The sequence below is a fragment of the Mchenga conophoros genome, linkage group LG12 (assembly GCF_057382185.1).
Source record: "Mchenga conophoros isolate Kocher_MC1m ecotype Shallow Benthic linkage group LG12, M_conophoros_male_GT1.1, whole genome shotgun sequence".
In the NCBI taxonomy this organism is placed as follows: Eukaryota; Metazoa; Chordata; class Actinopteri; order Cichliformes; family Cichlidae; genus Mchenga; species Mchenga conophoros.
The window spans coordinates 11,481,632-11,497,392 of NC_140537.1; the positions used below are offsets into that span (position 1 = coordinate 11,481,632).

The following is a 15,761-nucleotide window of genomic DNA, read 5'->3' on the forward strand; positions in this document are numbered from 1 at the left end:
TGGTTAGATACCATATTTCTTCACTTAATTCCCTGGACTCCCATTATTCTTACTAAATGTCCAATTAGTGCAAAATCAAGTTAAAACAAATCCTTTTTATGCTATCAAAGACATACTGGTTCTTGTCAATCATGATCATTAATGGCAATTTAATAGATGTTTACTGTGTCAAGTTAAAAGACATTGTTCAACCTTTAGCACCACTTATTACAGACTTGTGAGTGTGTGCACATATTGAGCCTATATGTATATGTTTCATATTCTGTGGATTTTAAAAAAAATTAAACCAAATTCCAGCTTGTGCACCCAATTCTTGCTTTTTAAAGTCATTAAATGTGTATGTTGTACAACAATTCCATCCAGGCGAAAGAACTAAGAGTTAAAAGAAATCACTGAAGGCTCAAAATTACCATGACATTCATTCCCATAACGAATGAATGTAAACATCTGACCACAACTGTAATATTGATTTGTTATAACATTACTGGTAAGACGGAACCAACAGGTGTAAGCTATCTACTTTAGGTGGTAAAGAGTGGCATGAGTATTTATGTTTTCATTTTGAATGGCACACTTGCAGTTACTTTCATGTAAATACTGCTTCAACTGTTGATAATGGTCCTCTTCGTGGTGTAACTGGCTAAAAAGCGCTCCATCTCAACAATGAGTAGAGAATCACTTGAAATCCATTTTGACAACTATCATGTTTCAAGCTGTATCATGGCCAAAATAAAATAATAAAGCCATCCATGCACTGATATGAGAATTTTTTATATCAAGTAATGGCTAAAATACATTTAATATTAAGCAACTAGTAACTATAGTTAAAATTGATTTTGAAAACGTACAGGTCCATGAAAACATACAGGATTACAAGAAAATTATTTAAAATGTATAGAACTGTTGAATACTTACATAGTGCATAGGTAAGCCACTCAGGCTGGTCATAGTGTACTATAGCTACACACAGTGTATTTAGGCCAACCAGACATAACACTGTCCAGTAGAAGCTCTGGGATTTAACCAGACGCCGGATGGTGAAGCGAATCCTCTTCTCTTTCCTCCTGAAGTAAGATGAACTCTCATTCTTGCTCTTCACACTTGCCCGAGCATATGGCGACCCTGGGGGGGCAGTTGGAGCAAAAGATACAAAATTGCAATAAAGTTACCAAGTCTAAAAATGAGGTGCTCCTTCCAAATCAAGATATGTTTGATTATAATCAGCTAGAGCCATGGATCTTAAAGTAGATTAAGACTGATCATTCTTACTGACAGATTACAGAATTGGCTTAGTATTCCTGGCACTTCTCATTATATTTATCCTCATCTTTACTTTATTTGGCCCAGACAGCTAAGGAGGTCTGCTTTTACACTTAGCCCAAGGTTAACAACATCAAATCAGCTGTTAGGAAGCATTGTATTATTTTTGACCAGTGTTTGTTTTGAATAGCACCTCTCAAAGATCATCCAGTCTTATTTCTTTAATTTAAGAAACATCCCAAAAATCAAACTGAAACCCAATAATATGTAACTTTTAGTACGCACTAGTGGTGGGTTTAAAAAATCGATTTCCCAATTCAAATTGATTTTAGTTTGAGCAATGTGATATCGATTGATTAAATCCTAAATTGATTTTTAAACACAAATGTATTTTGGCAGAAACACCAGAATCTCAGGTTAAAGCTTACAAAACTAATTCTAGTTTTTACCCTCAAACAACTAAAACAGCAAATGAGAGCAGGTAAACGGATTCTACAAAAAGACGCAAACACAAAGAGCATATCCCAGTTTACCGGGCATGCCGTCAAGTGCTGAACGCCATCTCACAGTACATCTCACAGATTCTGGAGTGGAGCTGCAGGTTTTGTCCCTCTCCAACCAAATTTAACTGAACAAGTAGCAAAAGAAGATCAAAACTACGCTTTACATTTGATAAACATTGTCATGAATTCCCTCTTACTTTTGCTTTTACATCCCCCACCGCTCTCACTCTCAGTGTACTCAGAGGCCAATTTACCATCAAAAAATTGTATTTTCTGCATTATTCACTTACTTATTGTGCTTCCAGGCTTATTACACACCAATTTACTGTTGTGCACAGTGCTTGTTTGTTCAAAAATGACCTCCAACGAGAAAGCATGATTCATGCTGTTCAATACCAAAGAAATTTAAATTTTTACAAATTATGCCAAATTGCAAAGCGCTTAGCTTTGTCTCTAATAAAACCTCTGTAACTTTCAGCAGCATCAGGTAATGTTCATATATTGATTCATGGTTTTCTTCTGTTTTTTTTTTTTTTTTAATTCTTTCTTGTTCCTATTTAGCCTCTACTATATTAAACTTTCAGTAACTTAAATTAAGCCCAAATGTCAAGTGGGACTGGACAAAAAAGGAAAGGAGAAAAATGGTTCCATTAGAATTTCATTACTGGCACAGGAAGACTAGTGGGATAATCATTTCCTGTTCTATTTTAAACCCGACCTGTCATGATCCTGGGCCATGTTGGCCCAGCATTCTTAGTTTTCATGTATTTTTGTATTTTGTTCTTTATTTAGGCCATGGCTCCTGTGTTGCTCTGTTAAGTTGTTCCTTATTTGATTTCCCCTTGTGACTTTTATGTGCATGTCTCCCTCAGTTCAGTGTCGCGACTGTCTCCTCCCCGAACATGTGTGCCTTTTTGTGTTCCCTCGGTCCTCAGTTAGCATTCCCAGTTTAGTTCTGTTTCTTTGTGAAGCCTGCAATAAAGCAGTGATTTTGAGTTCAGCTTTTTGTCTCCGTGAGTTTTGCGTTTAGGTCCTCATCTGCCTCCACACAGCCAGTTTATGACAGTACGACGCGACCAGTCATGGACCCAGCAAACTCCTTATGGAATCGGCAGCGTGCAGACTCCGCCTTTCCTAACGAGAGGAGAAGGCAGGAGGCTCGGCACGCCCGGGAGCGCGAGTCTGCCTTTTATGCAGGGCTCTAGAGTGCGACCAATTTGGTCGCAAATGCGACCAAATTTTTCAGTGGTGCGACTAAAAAAAAATATTTGGTTGCACCTGTGCGACCAACTGTTCGGGTAGCAAAAAAAAAAAAAAAATCTGCAAACTTCCCTGTGGTCAACAACAGACACACATTATGCCCCTATCGTGGACTAAACCAATCAGAGATAGTAAGGGGTGGGACCTCTCTGATTGGCCGTGGTCCAGTTGAAAGTGCAGGTGGAAGTGAGAGGTGATTCCTTTGGAAAAATAAACCCCCACGTATAAGCTTAAAAACACTACAAAAGACCAAGGATAAAGGAGGACTAGAACTGCCTAACTTTCAGCACTACTTCTTAGCCAACAGGCTTCAGTTTATCTCAGGATGGCTAAAACATACCCTCTTAGATGAACCTTGGCTAGATGTAGAACAAGCACTTTGCAATAATCTAGAGATCTCAGATCTACCATTTATCAGCTCAAACATCCAACGACATGAATGCTTTAAAAGCATCAACATCAGCTCTTCTCTGACAGCATGGTGGGAGTTTCTAATATTGACGGCGTCTTCATTAATCCCATGCAAACGTACACCTATCTGGAACAACCCTGACATATTACAAAACAATAATATGATAAACTTTTCAGATTGGAGTGGTAAAGGAATCAAATATTTAGAACACATACTAGAAAGAACAGAATTTATTTCATTTGACGGACTAGTTACACAATATGGGATCAACAAGAAAAGATTTTTAGAATATCAACAAATTAAATCCATAGTAAAAAAGAAATTTAAACCGGGTCAAGTTGAACTACAAACACCACCAAGTGTGGTTCAATTTCTTACTCTTAAAACCCCCAAATTACTATCCAAAATATACAGAATGCTTTCTAAAACAGATGAATCAATATCACTTCCTATTGCACAATGGGAAGCGGATTTATTAGTTAACTTTGACCTAAACTTCTGGTCTCAGATTTGCTTAAAAACCTTTCATCTAATTAGAAATCCCAGTCTTCAATTAATTCAATACAAAATATTACATAGAGTGCACTATACAGGTCATCGGATGTTCAAGATGGGCTTTACGTCTACCAACAACTGCTCACACTGCCAAACCAATTCACCGGACAATTATATCCACGCTCTTTGGTTCTGTCCACCAGTTCAGAAGTTTAGCGCGAGATATGTGAAGACTTATCGAAATGTCTGAAATGTAACATTCCAACTTCCCCCTTAGTGTGTTTGTTGGGTAGCTTAGATAATGTCACTTCAGAAAAGAATATCGCCCATATGCATAGCCAAGAAAACAGTCCTCATGAACTGGAAAAATAAAAATAATCTTAATTCTAACCAATATAGAAATTATCTATTAGATTACATTAGTCTTGATACAGCCTCTGCCATCACATCAGATCAATTGCTCTGGGCTCCTTTGATCAGCTCCATCACCTAGTGGGGGTGGGGGGTCATAGTTTGGTCCCGCCTTTACTGTTGTGATTGGTGTGGGGGTAGGGACAGGCTTAGGGCGTCGGGGGGTTCCCCGGAGGCATCTTCCTTGGGGGGCTCAACCCGGGGTAGCGGTCATGTCCGGTTAGGGGCTCTGTTGGCTCTCAGGTGACTGTTTCCTCGCGGCTGCGTGCAGCGGGGTTAGGGGAGGGTCTGTGCTGACGGACGTGGGTTACTGGCTGCCCCTGGGTGGGTCTGGGATGGGCGTGAGGTTCTGGGGTCGCTCCGTCTCTGGGCTGGGGCCCGGGCCGGGCCTCGGGGGCTTGGGTCCTGGTTGGTGTGTTGCCGGGGTTGTGGGCGGGTGGGTGCATGGAGGCCCAGCCCTGGAGCAGGGTGCCGCCGGTGCATCGAGCCACCTGGGGGGCTCTTCAACTGGTGGGGGAGATTGTCACATCTTGCAGGAGCTTTCCTCTCTTCAGGAGCTCTCTCTGCAGGAGGGGGAGATACAGGAGAGGTGGAGGAAGATCTCAGCCTGGGTGTTTATTGTCTTATGTAGTCTGGAAGATGAGTGGATGGTGGGGTGGGTGCAGTTTTCTCTGTGGTGGGGTTGGGTGGACTGTCCCGGGTTCTGTGGGGCCGGGAGGCGCTGCTGCACTGTTCCCTCTTCCCGCTCCACCACAACCACCCACACATGCAGGACCTTGGAGTAGAGGTATGTCACCAGGGTGCAGAGGAGGCTACCCCCCCCACCCCCCCTCTGTCCCCTTCTGGTTGCCTCTGCCTCAATTTTATCCCACAACTTAGACATTCACATTACTCACACTCTCATTAGACATACATATAGGATCTTGTGGGTGGGCACAATACACGGAATCCAAAGTACCATCAGGGTGTAATAATAATAATAATAATGGATTGGATTTATATAGCGCTTTTCAAGGCACCCAAAGCGCTTTACAATGCCACTATTCATTCACTCTCATACACTGGTGGAGGCAAGCTACGGTTGTAGCCACAGCTGCCCTGGGGCAGACTGACAGAAGTGAGGCTGCCATATCGCGCCATCGGCCCCTCTGGCCAACACCAGTAGGCAAGTAGGGTAAAGTGTCTTGCCCAAGGACACAACGACCAGGACAGAGAAGCCAGGGATCGAACCGGCAACCTTCCGGTTACAGATGCAATTCCCAACCCCCTGAGCCACGGTCGCCCACGGAATCCAAAGTACCATCAGGGTGTACACCTCACCCCTGGCGTCGTTGCCCACCTCTCAATTTTAAATACACGTAGACATTGAGGGCTAGCAGGAGGGACCATGCGCTTACCTGCTGCTCTCTGGCAGGTAGCTCCATGCCCTCCTGGGTTTTAAATGCACCTTAGAACACACATGCATCAACACTACAATGAGTGGGTGGAGGGAGGTTTGGAGTCTTCTCTCACCCCCATTCTCTGCGGCCTGCTGGAGCGGGGGGCTAGGAGGAGGAGTTGGCCATCCGACTGCGGTCTGGAGTGTGGGGCCTCCCTGCTGCTGCGGAGTCGGGGCGGTCTGCCTCCCCCCACCGCAGGGAAAAGGGTAACACCACCTGGGTCTGGGTGCAGTTCCCCCCTCCAGGGGCAAGGGTACCTAGACCCGGGTTTGTAGAGTAAGCTTGGGGGGTGTGATCGTGTGTACAGCGTCTCTTTATGTCTGTCTCCACGTTGGTTGAGTGTGGAGTAAGTGCATATGAGAGCATGAGGGTGGGAATGGATGTTTGTATATGTGTGCCTGTATGTCTGTGTCTATATGTCAGGTTGGGTGTCAGGCGCCACCTCTCTGGGGACATCTCAGGCCCTCCAAGGTTTGGAGGCCTATCTCCCCCTACCACCACTTCCCCTGCCAGTGGCGGACTGCTGGAGCCTGGGGCTCGCTCGGGCCACTTCGGAGGTGGGGTTCCCCCGGCCTCTCGGCCTGGGGCTCGGTCACTCAGGCACGGCTGGCTGCCGGCGGAGCTCACGTGCGCGTCACTGCAACTCCCCCTGACTTCTGCTCCGCGGCTGCCAAGTGAGCCCTCATCTGGGACTCTCCTCAGCTCTTTCTGGGACAGTGGCGCGGCTGCCCCTCTGTTGGTCTTCCTTGGTCTCTTGTGTTCTGGGGGCCTCTGGATGTCTGGAGTCTTGATCTCCTCCATACCTGCTTCATGCTGTGGCCCCCCCACACCCTCTAGCAGATCATTACATGAAGGAACCTTTTAAAAAAACAAGCGCGTCCATGCTCATAGGTGTACACACGGGTGATCACACCCACAAACTACACCCTTTTTGGCTCCTACCTCAAAGCACACTGTGTTCTGTTGATCTTATGTGCTGCACAATAATGTTTAATATTTAGTATTTACTGTCATATTCCCATATATCATTGTGATGTTGTTTATTCTATTACTCTTGTTCTCTTCTGCTTGTTTTCTTTTTTCTTTCTCAGCAGGTGATCCAGGTGATCGATATATGCATTTTTTTTCTTTCTTTTTTTTTCTGCCCGTTCTGTTGGTTTTTGTCTTTTGCCCTTCTCCCCCGTCCCTCTTCTCAGCTGTTTCTCTTTCCCTCTTTCTTTCCCCCAGTCAAGTCTGTCCCGTATTCAGTAAGTGAAAATAAAATTTAAAAAAAAAAAAAAAAAAAAAAAGGAAGTGAGTAGCTTGAATAAAGTGATATCAATTTATTAAATCCTGAATCGACTTTTAAATATAACTGTGTTTTGCCAGAAACGCCAGATTCTCAGATTAAAGTTCACAAAACCATTTCAACATCAACCAAACAGCAAATGAGAGCAGGTACACAGATTCCACACAAAGACGTAACACAGAACGGACCGACGCATCAGAATCAACTTTGTCTTTCTCGGCTTTCTCACCCGACGGCCCGTAGATGGACACGCTGTCGGAGCTTAGCGATTCTGATGCGTGCGGTCCGCGCTGTGTTTACGTCTTTTTGCGCTGATTCTGAGCTGCAGGTTTTGTCTCTCTCCAACCAAAATTCACCGAGTCAGCAGCAAAAGAAGCAGCAATGTCGTCATGAATTTTGCTGTTTTGCTTCCACAACAATTAAAATCACACTTCATGCACAGCTAGCTCTCTCTCTATCTCTCTCTGTACTTCAAGAACAGTTTCCCGTCTCCAATCTCTGTTTTCTGTATTATTCATTCGCTTACTACCCACCAGTCTACCGTTGTTTACAGCACTGTAGGCTGCTGTCTTTTTCTTTTCTTTTTTTCACTTAAATGACCTCGGACAAGAAAGCCTATTTTTCTGTTGTTCAATACTGAAGAAATTTAAACTTTATATGCAGAACATTGTAGAATATTTTTAAGGTTATCTGCTATAAAAAGCCAGACCAGACTCCTTCATGTTTTTCTGTGTTTTATTCTCAGTTACTTTCACACAAAGGCATCTGCTGTGATGTTCACAATTCTGAAGAAGTCAGTACTGATAAATGATCAGAATTATAATATTTCTGACTGTCTGAGGCTAAGTTGAATCGAATCGGGACTTTGAAAACTGGAATCGAATGGATTATAGAAATCAGTGATGATATCCAGCCCTAGTGAGCAGCCTAGCACGACAGACGTGGATGTAGCTGTAATAGGAAAAGAACTATTGCTAACTTTTCTGTTAAGTTAAGGCCTGATCCTTCTGAAATTCATAGCCAGTGCTCGGACACGGTGTCATCAATCTTTGAATGCTGAAAAAGCACAGTGTATCCAGAAAAACACATTATATAATATAAATTATTCTAAAATTTGTGTGCGCAAGCCTGTGTGCCTTTCTGTGTTCCCTCGGTCCTCAGTTAGCATTCCCAGTTTAGTTCTGTTTCTTTGTGAAGCCTGCAATAAAGCAGTGATTTTGAGTTCAGCTTTTTGTCTCCGTGAGTTTTGCGTTTGGGTGCTCATCTGCCTCCACACAGCCAGTTTATGACACAACCTCTGACTCATACTGTATCACCTAAGTGACTACATTATCCAGTTTTATGTTTGTCTCTACTTAGCTGTTATTGACACTGTATACTGTACAACAAGCCTTATCAAATTTATTTTAAAACTTTGCAATATTTCTTTTAAATTTAAGCCAAACTCAAGATGGAACTATAACTCAAAAGTTAAAATCTGTGTTTTTCAAGAAAATATGTTGACCTCAAATCAAAATGAAGAATAAGGTAAAGTTAAAGTATTTTGTGGCGATTATGCATTTAGTCATTTAAAAATGTTGTTGCTAAAACCACCAGTATTCTTCATTATTCTAAAGCCATTTTTCATTAACATGCTACTTTTATGAAAAGCCCAATAGCCTGCCAGGCCTAAATTGACTCCTATTTGGTCTGATTTAGGAGTTTTTGAGATAAATTATTGTCAATTAATTAAAAAAATTAAGGGTAATGTTTCAAATCATGTATATATCAGGATAGAGTTTGGTGCTCTCCTACTTTAGTGTATAGTCTTCTGAATTTGACTGTCATGGGCCTGTCTGGGGGCCCATGTGTTTTAGGTTTACCCTGGGCTGGCGATCCTTGCGGGTCACCCTGCCCAATGGTCTAGTTAAGCATATTCTGTTGTCGTGTGTAGTATTTTGTTGTTCTATCTCCTTTTTTCCATCTCCCTGTAATGTGCATAAAAGTTGATGCTCACGCCCCCGGAAATATTGGGCGCCGGGTGATCCTTTGACCCAGAAGTGTTCTCGTGCTGGAGGCAGCCACACCTGCTGCTCGTCAGCCGCCGCCAGCTGCTGCTGATTACCGGCATCAGGAGCGTCTTATTTAACAGTGTGGCTGAGGTCCAGTTGACACTCGATCCTTCAGTTTACCTCGTCAGTACAGCCATGGACTTGCTTTTGAAAAACCTTGCTTTGAAGACGGATTGCCTAGCTGACTTATTGTGTTTATCTTTACTAGGAAACAGGAGCAGAGTCACAGATTGGATATGAGTTTGGATATATGCCATTCCAATGTTCACGGACGCGAGCACTGTGTGGGGATTTTGAAGATCACCACCTTGGGGTGTATATACAAGTCCAGTTCCAGGACTTGTATATGTTTTCCCTATTGTTTTTCACTGTAGATACAGTAAATTCACTGTTTTCTCTCTGAAGAGACCTGTGTTTGGGTCCGCTTCTTAACACCTTTATGTATGTTTTCCGCCCCGGACCAAACACAGTCTTTAAGCAGTCAAAGTGCATAATCTACATGTGCAAATTAAGCTAAAACAGCAGCACCAGATACTGCAGTGACTTGAGTTAAAGCATTTAAGACCTGTAATAGATTTAAGACCCGATTTAAGACCCGGGCAGCACGGTTAGCCCTGTTGCCTCACAGCAAGAAGGTCCTGAGTTCAATTCCACCATCAGGCCGGGGTCTTTCTGTGTGGAGTTTGCATGTTCTCCCCATGTTTGCGTTATCCCCGGGTACTCCGGCTTCCTCCCACAGTCCAAAGACATGCACTTTGTGGGAATAGGTTAATTGAAAAATCTAAATTGCCCATAGGTGCGAATGGTTGTCTGTCCCTGTGTATCCCTGTGACTGGCGACCTGTCCAGGGTGTACCCCACCTCTCGCCCTATGACAGCTGGGATAGACTCCAGACCCTGCAACCCTAAAAACGGATAAGCGGAAGTGAATGGATGGATGGATGGATGGAGATTTAAGAGCCTTTAAAGACACAGAAAGCCCTGATAAACAGTATAATCTTTTTCATCCTCTACTTATGATTTTCTTATTTCACTTTCTGTTTTTCTGCAATCAGCTTAACAGAATTAAAATAACACCATCTACCGAATGATGTTTGTCAATAGCAAATCTTAACTCCTTTTCAAGTATCCATTACATAGTATTGATTTAAGACAGTAAGCAAGCTTGACTGATGCTTGATTTTGCAGGTCTTGACAATGATTTTCAGTACTGATTGGGTTTATAGATAAAACTATCAGCAACAATATTAAAATTAATTTTGGGTTGATACCCTTTTTATTACCAAAGCATCTCTGACTTATTAAGGAAAGGGTCTATTGTTATCTCCTTTAGTGTCTGATATATTAATCTTGTGGGTTCAGTGGGTCTCGAAATTAGGCTTGTTGTGGTGCATCCCTGAGATCATCTGGGAAGTGTGGAGGCCAACTAAGTAAGGCACTGACTCTTTTTTGTTCCCTCAGAACATTCCTATGCAGTTTGTGCTGTGTGATGGGGAGTATTGTCCTGCTGCTGGAAGGCACTGCTGCCTACAGCAAAAGGGTTTCCTGAACATGACAGCAAAACTGTCTGAAACGATTACAGACTGTTCAGTTCAATTCGATTCTATTTTATTCACAAAGCTGTAGTGTCATTTCAAAACAACAGCTGTGTGAATTAACTTTATATTGAAAGATAAAGAGATAAATATGAAGGTATCATATTTGTAAACTTAAATTGATTTTTGCTATTCTTTGATTTGGCTTTTGATAGTATAAGAAAAGTATCAGTCTCTATGGGAATGAGATATTGGAGGAGTGGGGAGGAGCAAAACTTCAGAGATGCATGTAAAATGTAAACTCAAACTTTGGACAGTCACATTTTGGGGTGTTTGATAAATTCGTCTAGAATTCTAGAAGTGAGAGCTGCTCCATGTAAAGTGTGATGGACACAATTTCTCCCAAAAAAGTCCAGTGTTTCCAAGGATATTTCCCAATTATCTATGAAGCCCACTTCATTTTTGGACACCAGCCAGAGAGCAAGCAGTTTAAGGACACCATGTGGCTAAACATGTCCCTGCTGGTACAATTATGGAGGGGACCAAGTCCTACAAAGTCCAACATTTCAAAGCAACAGCCATATAAAGACCCAAGGTCTTCCAGCACGATATTGCAGTTTAACAAATAATCCAAATTAATCACATAACCTGTCAGTGGTTTTAATGTTACAATTAACAGATGTAAATGTTTGCAGTGGGGACAATTGATATGCTGTGTGTTTAACATACAGAACCATCACAAATCTAAGGCACTGTCCTCACCAACAGATGAGATGTCAGTAAAGTGGTCCTCCCCTTCCTCTGCATTGATGAGATCATTCTTACTCTTCCTGGTCCGTTTTAGCACTGCAAATACATCAAGGAAACACAAAAATAAAAAAGGAATATGAACTAAGTCAGAAAGCAGCTCATATACTTTAATATTATATTATTAATAATATATTAATAGTCTTCTGGTTTTGTTTTGTTTTGGGGGGTTTCCTCACTCTGCCACATGCCACGCAATATTCAGTTTTTCAGCTATTGTGCCTTGACAGAACTCAATAATCCAAAGGAGGAAATCAAAGTTGATTCTGTTTGTCTGGAGACGGCATTTTCAATGGGAAAAGTGTTTCATCCAGCACAAGCCATAATAATATTAAATGCAAAAGGGTTTGCACAAAAAATAATTTCTATATAGTCCTTATATATAGTCCTGTAATGGGCCTACTTCCTCCCTATCCAGTATATTGCACTGATCACTAAACAAATGGCAACTTGCCTGTAGGTGTAAATAGGCACCATAAGTGTTGCTCTTCTGTGCTGTGCCATCTGCTTAGCCAATTTTTTTTTTTTTTTGTTTCTCCATGGTATAATTCACACCAATTCTCTTGGCAGTTGTGTATACCAGTGGAGCTAATCCTTGGGGTGGACCAATTTTGGCATAGAGGGTTGAAAGCCCAAAGAATACTCTATTTTGAAAAAAATGTGTCTGACCTGCTCCAATACTCCTCACAAATAAAAACTTACCAATAGTGTTTACTTTAGGAGCAATGGTCCTTCTGTCCTAGATTGCCTGGATCATTCTTTATGCATGTTCCCGACTTTGACAAATGCCCAGCTGGGATAACCACATTTAGTTATGAATGATGTTTATCAATAGCAAATCTTAACTCTTTTTCTGATGCTTGACTTTTCAGGCATTGACAATGATTTTCAGTACTGATTGGATTTATATATAAAACTATCAGCAACAATATTAAAATTTACAATTTTTGAAAGTCTGAAAAAGATTAGGTTCAAGGACTGGACTGAGTGAAAGAAGCCAATGTCCAAAGAAAAAAAGTATAAAGGAGCTTTAGCAAGGAGAACTATTCCTCTAGACCACAAGAGCGTCTTTTGAAGCAGTATATAAAGAACTGAGGTGTGGCTCAAGACTTTTTCACAGTACTATAACTGAACTAATGAATATGGAGAAAATAGAGAACTACAGAGCCATTAGTTCATTTACAGTACTTTTACTGTTAAGTTAGCCAGGTGAAATTGGGAAGCTGATGGTGGATCCATGTTTCTCTCTGTCTGTCCCTTGCATGTGAAATAAAACTTAGTTCCAAGAGCAGACATATTTGGTTGGTGTTGAGGGTGTTCCTGTTGTGAAGCGCACCCTTCACAATCCTGTAATGTCTTAGAGACTATGTGCACTGCATCAGCAACTGGAAGGCAAAGTGAAAAGAGACATAACATCCTAAGAGGCAATTGTTTCATATGCCTCCATAATGGTGTCTCCCACATTCTCCATTCCTGTGTTCAGGAATGTGGTGTTTTGGAGCCCTCTGGGTTGAGGACCAAATCCAGAACCTTGGAGAATTTTGGGGTGACAGAACTGACAGTATACCTTTAACAGTTCTTAAACAGTTATGCCTTTTTAAGTATCTTAGGAAAACCATACAGACTAGGTGTAGTTTCCCCTGTGTTATAGGGTCTGGTGAATAGCATTGTCTTTTTCTGCTTCAGACTGTCTATATGACAATAAACATTATCTAGATCTTAGGAGAACAAAACAACCTCTGGGTAAGTGGATGGCTTAACACAGAAGATGTACGTCACCAGACCAGGAATCTACCATGTATCTGCACCTTCAGGCAGGCTGCCATATTTCCAATTGCAAGGGTGTCCATACCCAGGACAGAGAGGAACACTGGTTTGACCATGAGTGATTTACCGTATTATTCGGACCATAAGGCACACCAGATTATAAGGCACGGGTCTGTTTTCATACATAAAGTGCACTGGATTATAAGGCGCATTAAGCGAAACAAAACAGTCAGATAGGTCAAACTTTACTGAACTCATTCTTCTTTCTTCCTCCTCTTCCGTACCATTGATTCATTAATATTGACTTCTCTGGCAGCTGCTCCATTCCCGTGTTGTTGCAGTATATTAATGACTAACCACGTATTGTGGATGGATTACCTCAGTTGTTCTCCTGATTCCTGACTGAAGTTTGGGCCGTTTATAGCATCCTGCCATGCCATTGCATTTGTTCCTAACCATCGGGAACCCTCAACTTTTATTGAGTGGAAAAAAGTTTGAATTCCTCCAGCTTCACTGTGTTTATATTATACTAACATAAACACAGTGAATGCTAAGCTGTGTTGTCTGTGAAGGTTCTCAGTCATCCAGGTCATTGTAGTCTAAGGAGCTTAGAAAGAAAAGTGTCTGGACTTCTTTAAGTTGCTTGAAGATGTTTCACCTCTCATCCGAGAAGAACTGAAGAAGCCTCTCGGATGAGAGGTGAAATGTCTTCATTGAGAAAATTAAAGGATTTTAAGTGTGCCTTATAGTGTGGAAGATATGGTAAGTGAAAAGGAAAACAACCATAACTAAACCAAGGAGGCAGCCTTACCATACATATAAAACTTAAGAGGAAAAAAAACAGAGGCCTCCAGTTTGGTTTATGCAATATTTATCATAAAAGACATAAGAATTTAGGTTGTACAAATATTTTCCATTCTGCTGACATAACACCCAAATTTGCTCTACTGCTGTTGGCGTTCTGTAAAATAACACAGTTCAAGTTTGCTATTGAGAATTTCTTAAAAAGGAAGAGTAAAAAACAGGACGGTATTCAAATGACAGAAAAGTGAGTCACAGCTGCATGAAGGGCACTCATATTACAATGCTAACTTCAGTGAGCCTCCTTCTCTCTCCTGCATTTTGATCTCATTGGCCTTCCACCTTTATAACCATAATAAAGGTTAATTGTAATCCTGGGTGAGTTGCAGATGAGAGCTAGTCTGGTCTATGAGCACACATGTAAACATACACAGGCACATGTATGCACAGCCACATAGCCACACACAAAGCTATAATAAACGTAAATAGTTTTTTTTTTTAAACCTAAAAAATATGGGACCTGTAAGTCTTATAATGTGCATCCAAAGATTTTTAGATTTCAGCTCACTTTTTATATTTAACTTCTTAATGATGGTTGCATGTTGTTCTAAATGTAAATGTTTTCAATGTTGAAAACTGATTCTGAAGATACCAATCCTCACCAGAGTTGTTGTGTTTTCGTTTGTACCATGCTCCATCCAAAGATTTCTCTTCTGCGTTCTTGTCTTCCTCAGCCAGCATCACTTCTTCTGCAACACAAATTATGATAAACAATTATGTCATAATAGTGCTAACATCAAGTAAAGCAAAGCTGTTATTGAAATCCAACGGTAAAAATCAGTATATAACTATATATATAAATATATATATAAATAATATATATATAAATAACTAAATTTACACCTGCAGTGTAAAGATATGATTGTGTTTCTGACCCGCTTTGCAGATCCACTCCAGGTACCCAGTTAACTCTCTCTCTATTTGCTGTTGTCGGCGAAGCTTCAAGAATTCTTGCCTCTTCTCCACACGCTCTCTCTCCTTCGCAAATTCCCTGAAAAAAACACAAATACACACACATGCACACACACACACACAAAAAAAAGTTATTAAAACTGACAAGTCAACATAGACCCTGGAGCATTCAGCTGTTGATGGGTACACAGACGGCGGTCTTCCAGCAGGTAAGGCAAAGTCCCTGTCTAACCCTCACACTAAACTGAAAAATGGTCTTATACTGAGACAACCAAATACTATCTGTCACAACGGTAAAACACACTGTTCTTTCTTTTACTAATTGAAATGAGATTATCTCAAGTCACAGTCTGATGATGTTTGACTTGGCCAGTTTTAGAAAATATTTGCAATTTAAAACCAGTGACTTCATCTTCTCCTCATGGGCCAAGACAGAAAAAAGATAAGCTAAAAATAACATGCACATTGGACATACTCGTGCTTTCAGATAGAATGGGTTCCATTAAATACCCTGCACTGTGAACAATATATTTGTTTGTATTTGTGATAGTATAGCTGATGATAGTAGCATACCACAATGATGGGGTTTTAAAAAACCCACTTTAAATTTTACACGGAACTGAAGTTTCCAGCCAGTCCTTAAATACTGAAATACTGCTGGTGACTGATGATAGCAAGAAATTATTGCCAAATTCTTTGACCACAAGCAGCTGGAAAACCTCTTACACAGTAAATGTTAGTTTTCTGTTGTCCTGTTTCAA

The 15,761-nt window shown here is 41.3% G+C and overlaps 1 protein-coding gene across 1 annotated transcript in view; it reads right to left on the reverse strand.

Annotated features, from left to right (window-relative positions):
• Positions 1-15,761, reverse strand: part of LOC146562171 (voltage-dependent N-type calcium channel subunit alpha-1B-like) — a 349,202-nt gene that overhangs the window by 210,076 nt on the left and 123,365 nt on the right. Inside the window, exons 8-11 of the mRNA XM_085293681.1 lie at positions 14,964-15,079; positions 14,691-14,777; positions 11,416-11,499; positions 916-1,122 (exon numbers count right to left, since the gene is read on the reverse strand). Of these exons, the coding sequence (XP_085149807.1) occupies positions 916-1,122; positions 11,416-11,499; positions 14,691-14,777; positions 14,964-15,079 (494 nt within the window). The remainder of the gene's footprint in view (positions 1-915; positions 1,123-11,415; positions 11,500-14,690; positions 14,778-14,963; positions 15,080-15,761) is intronic.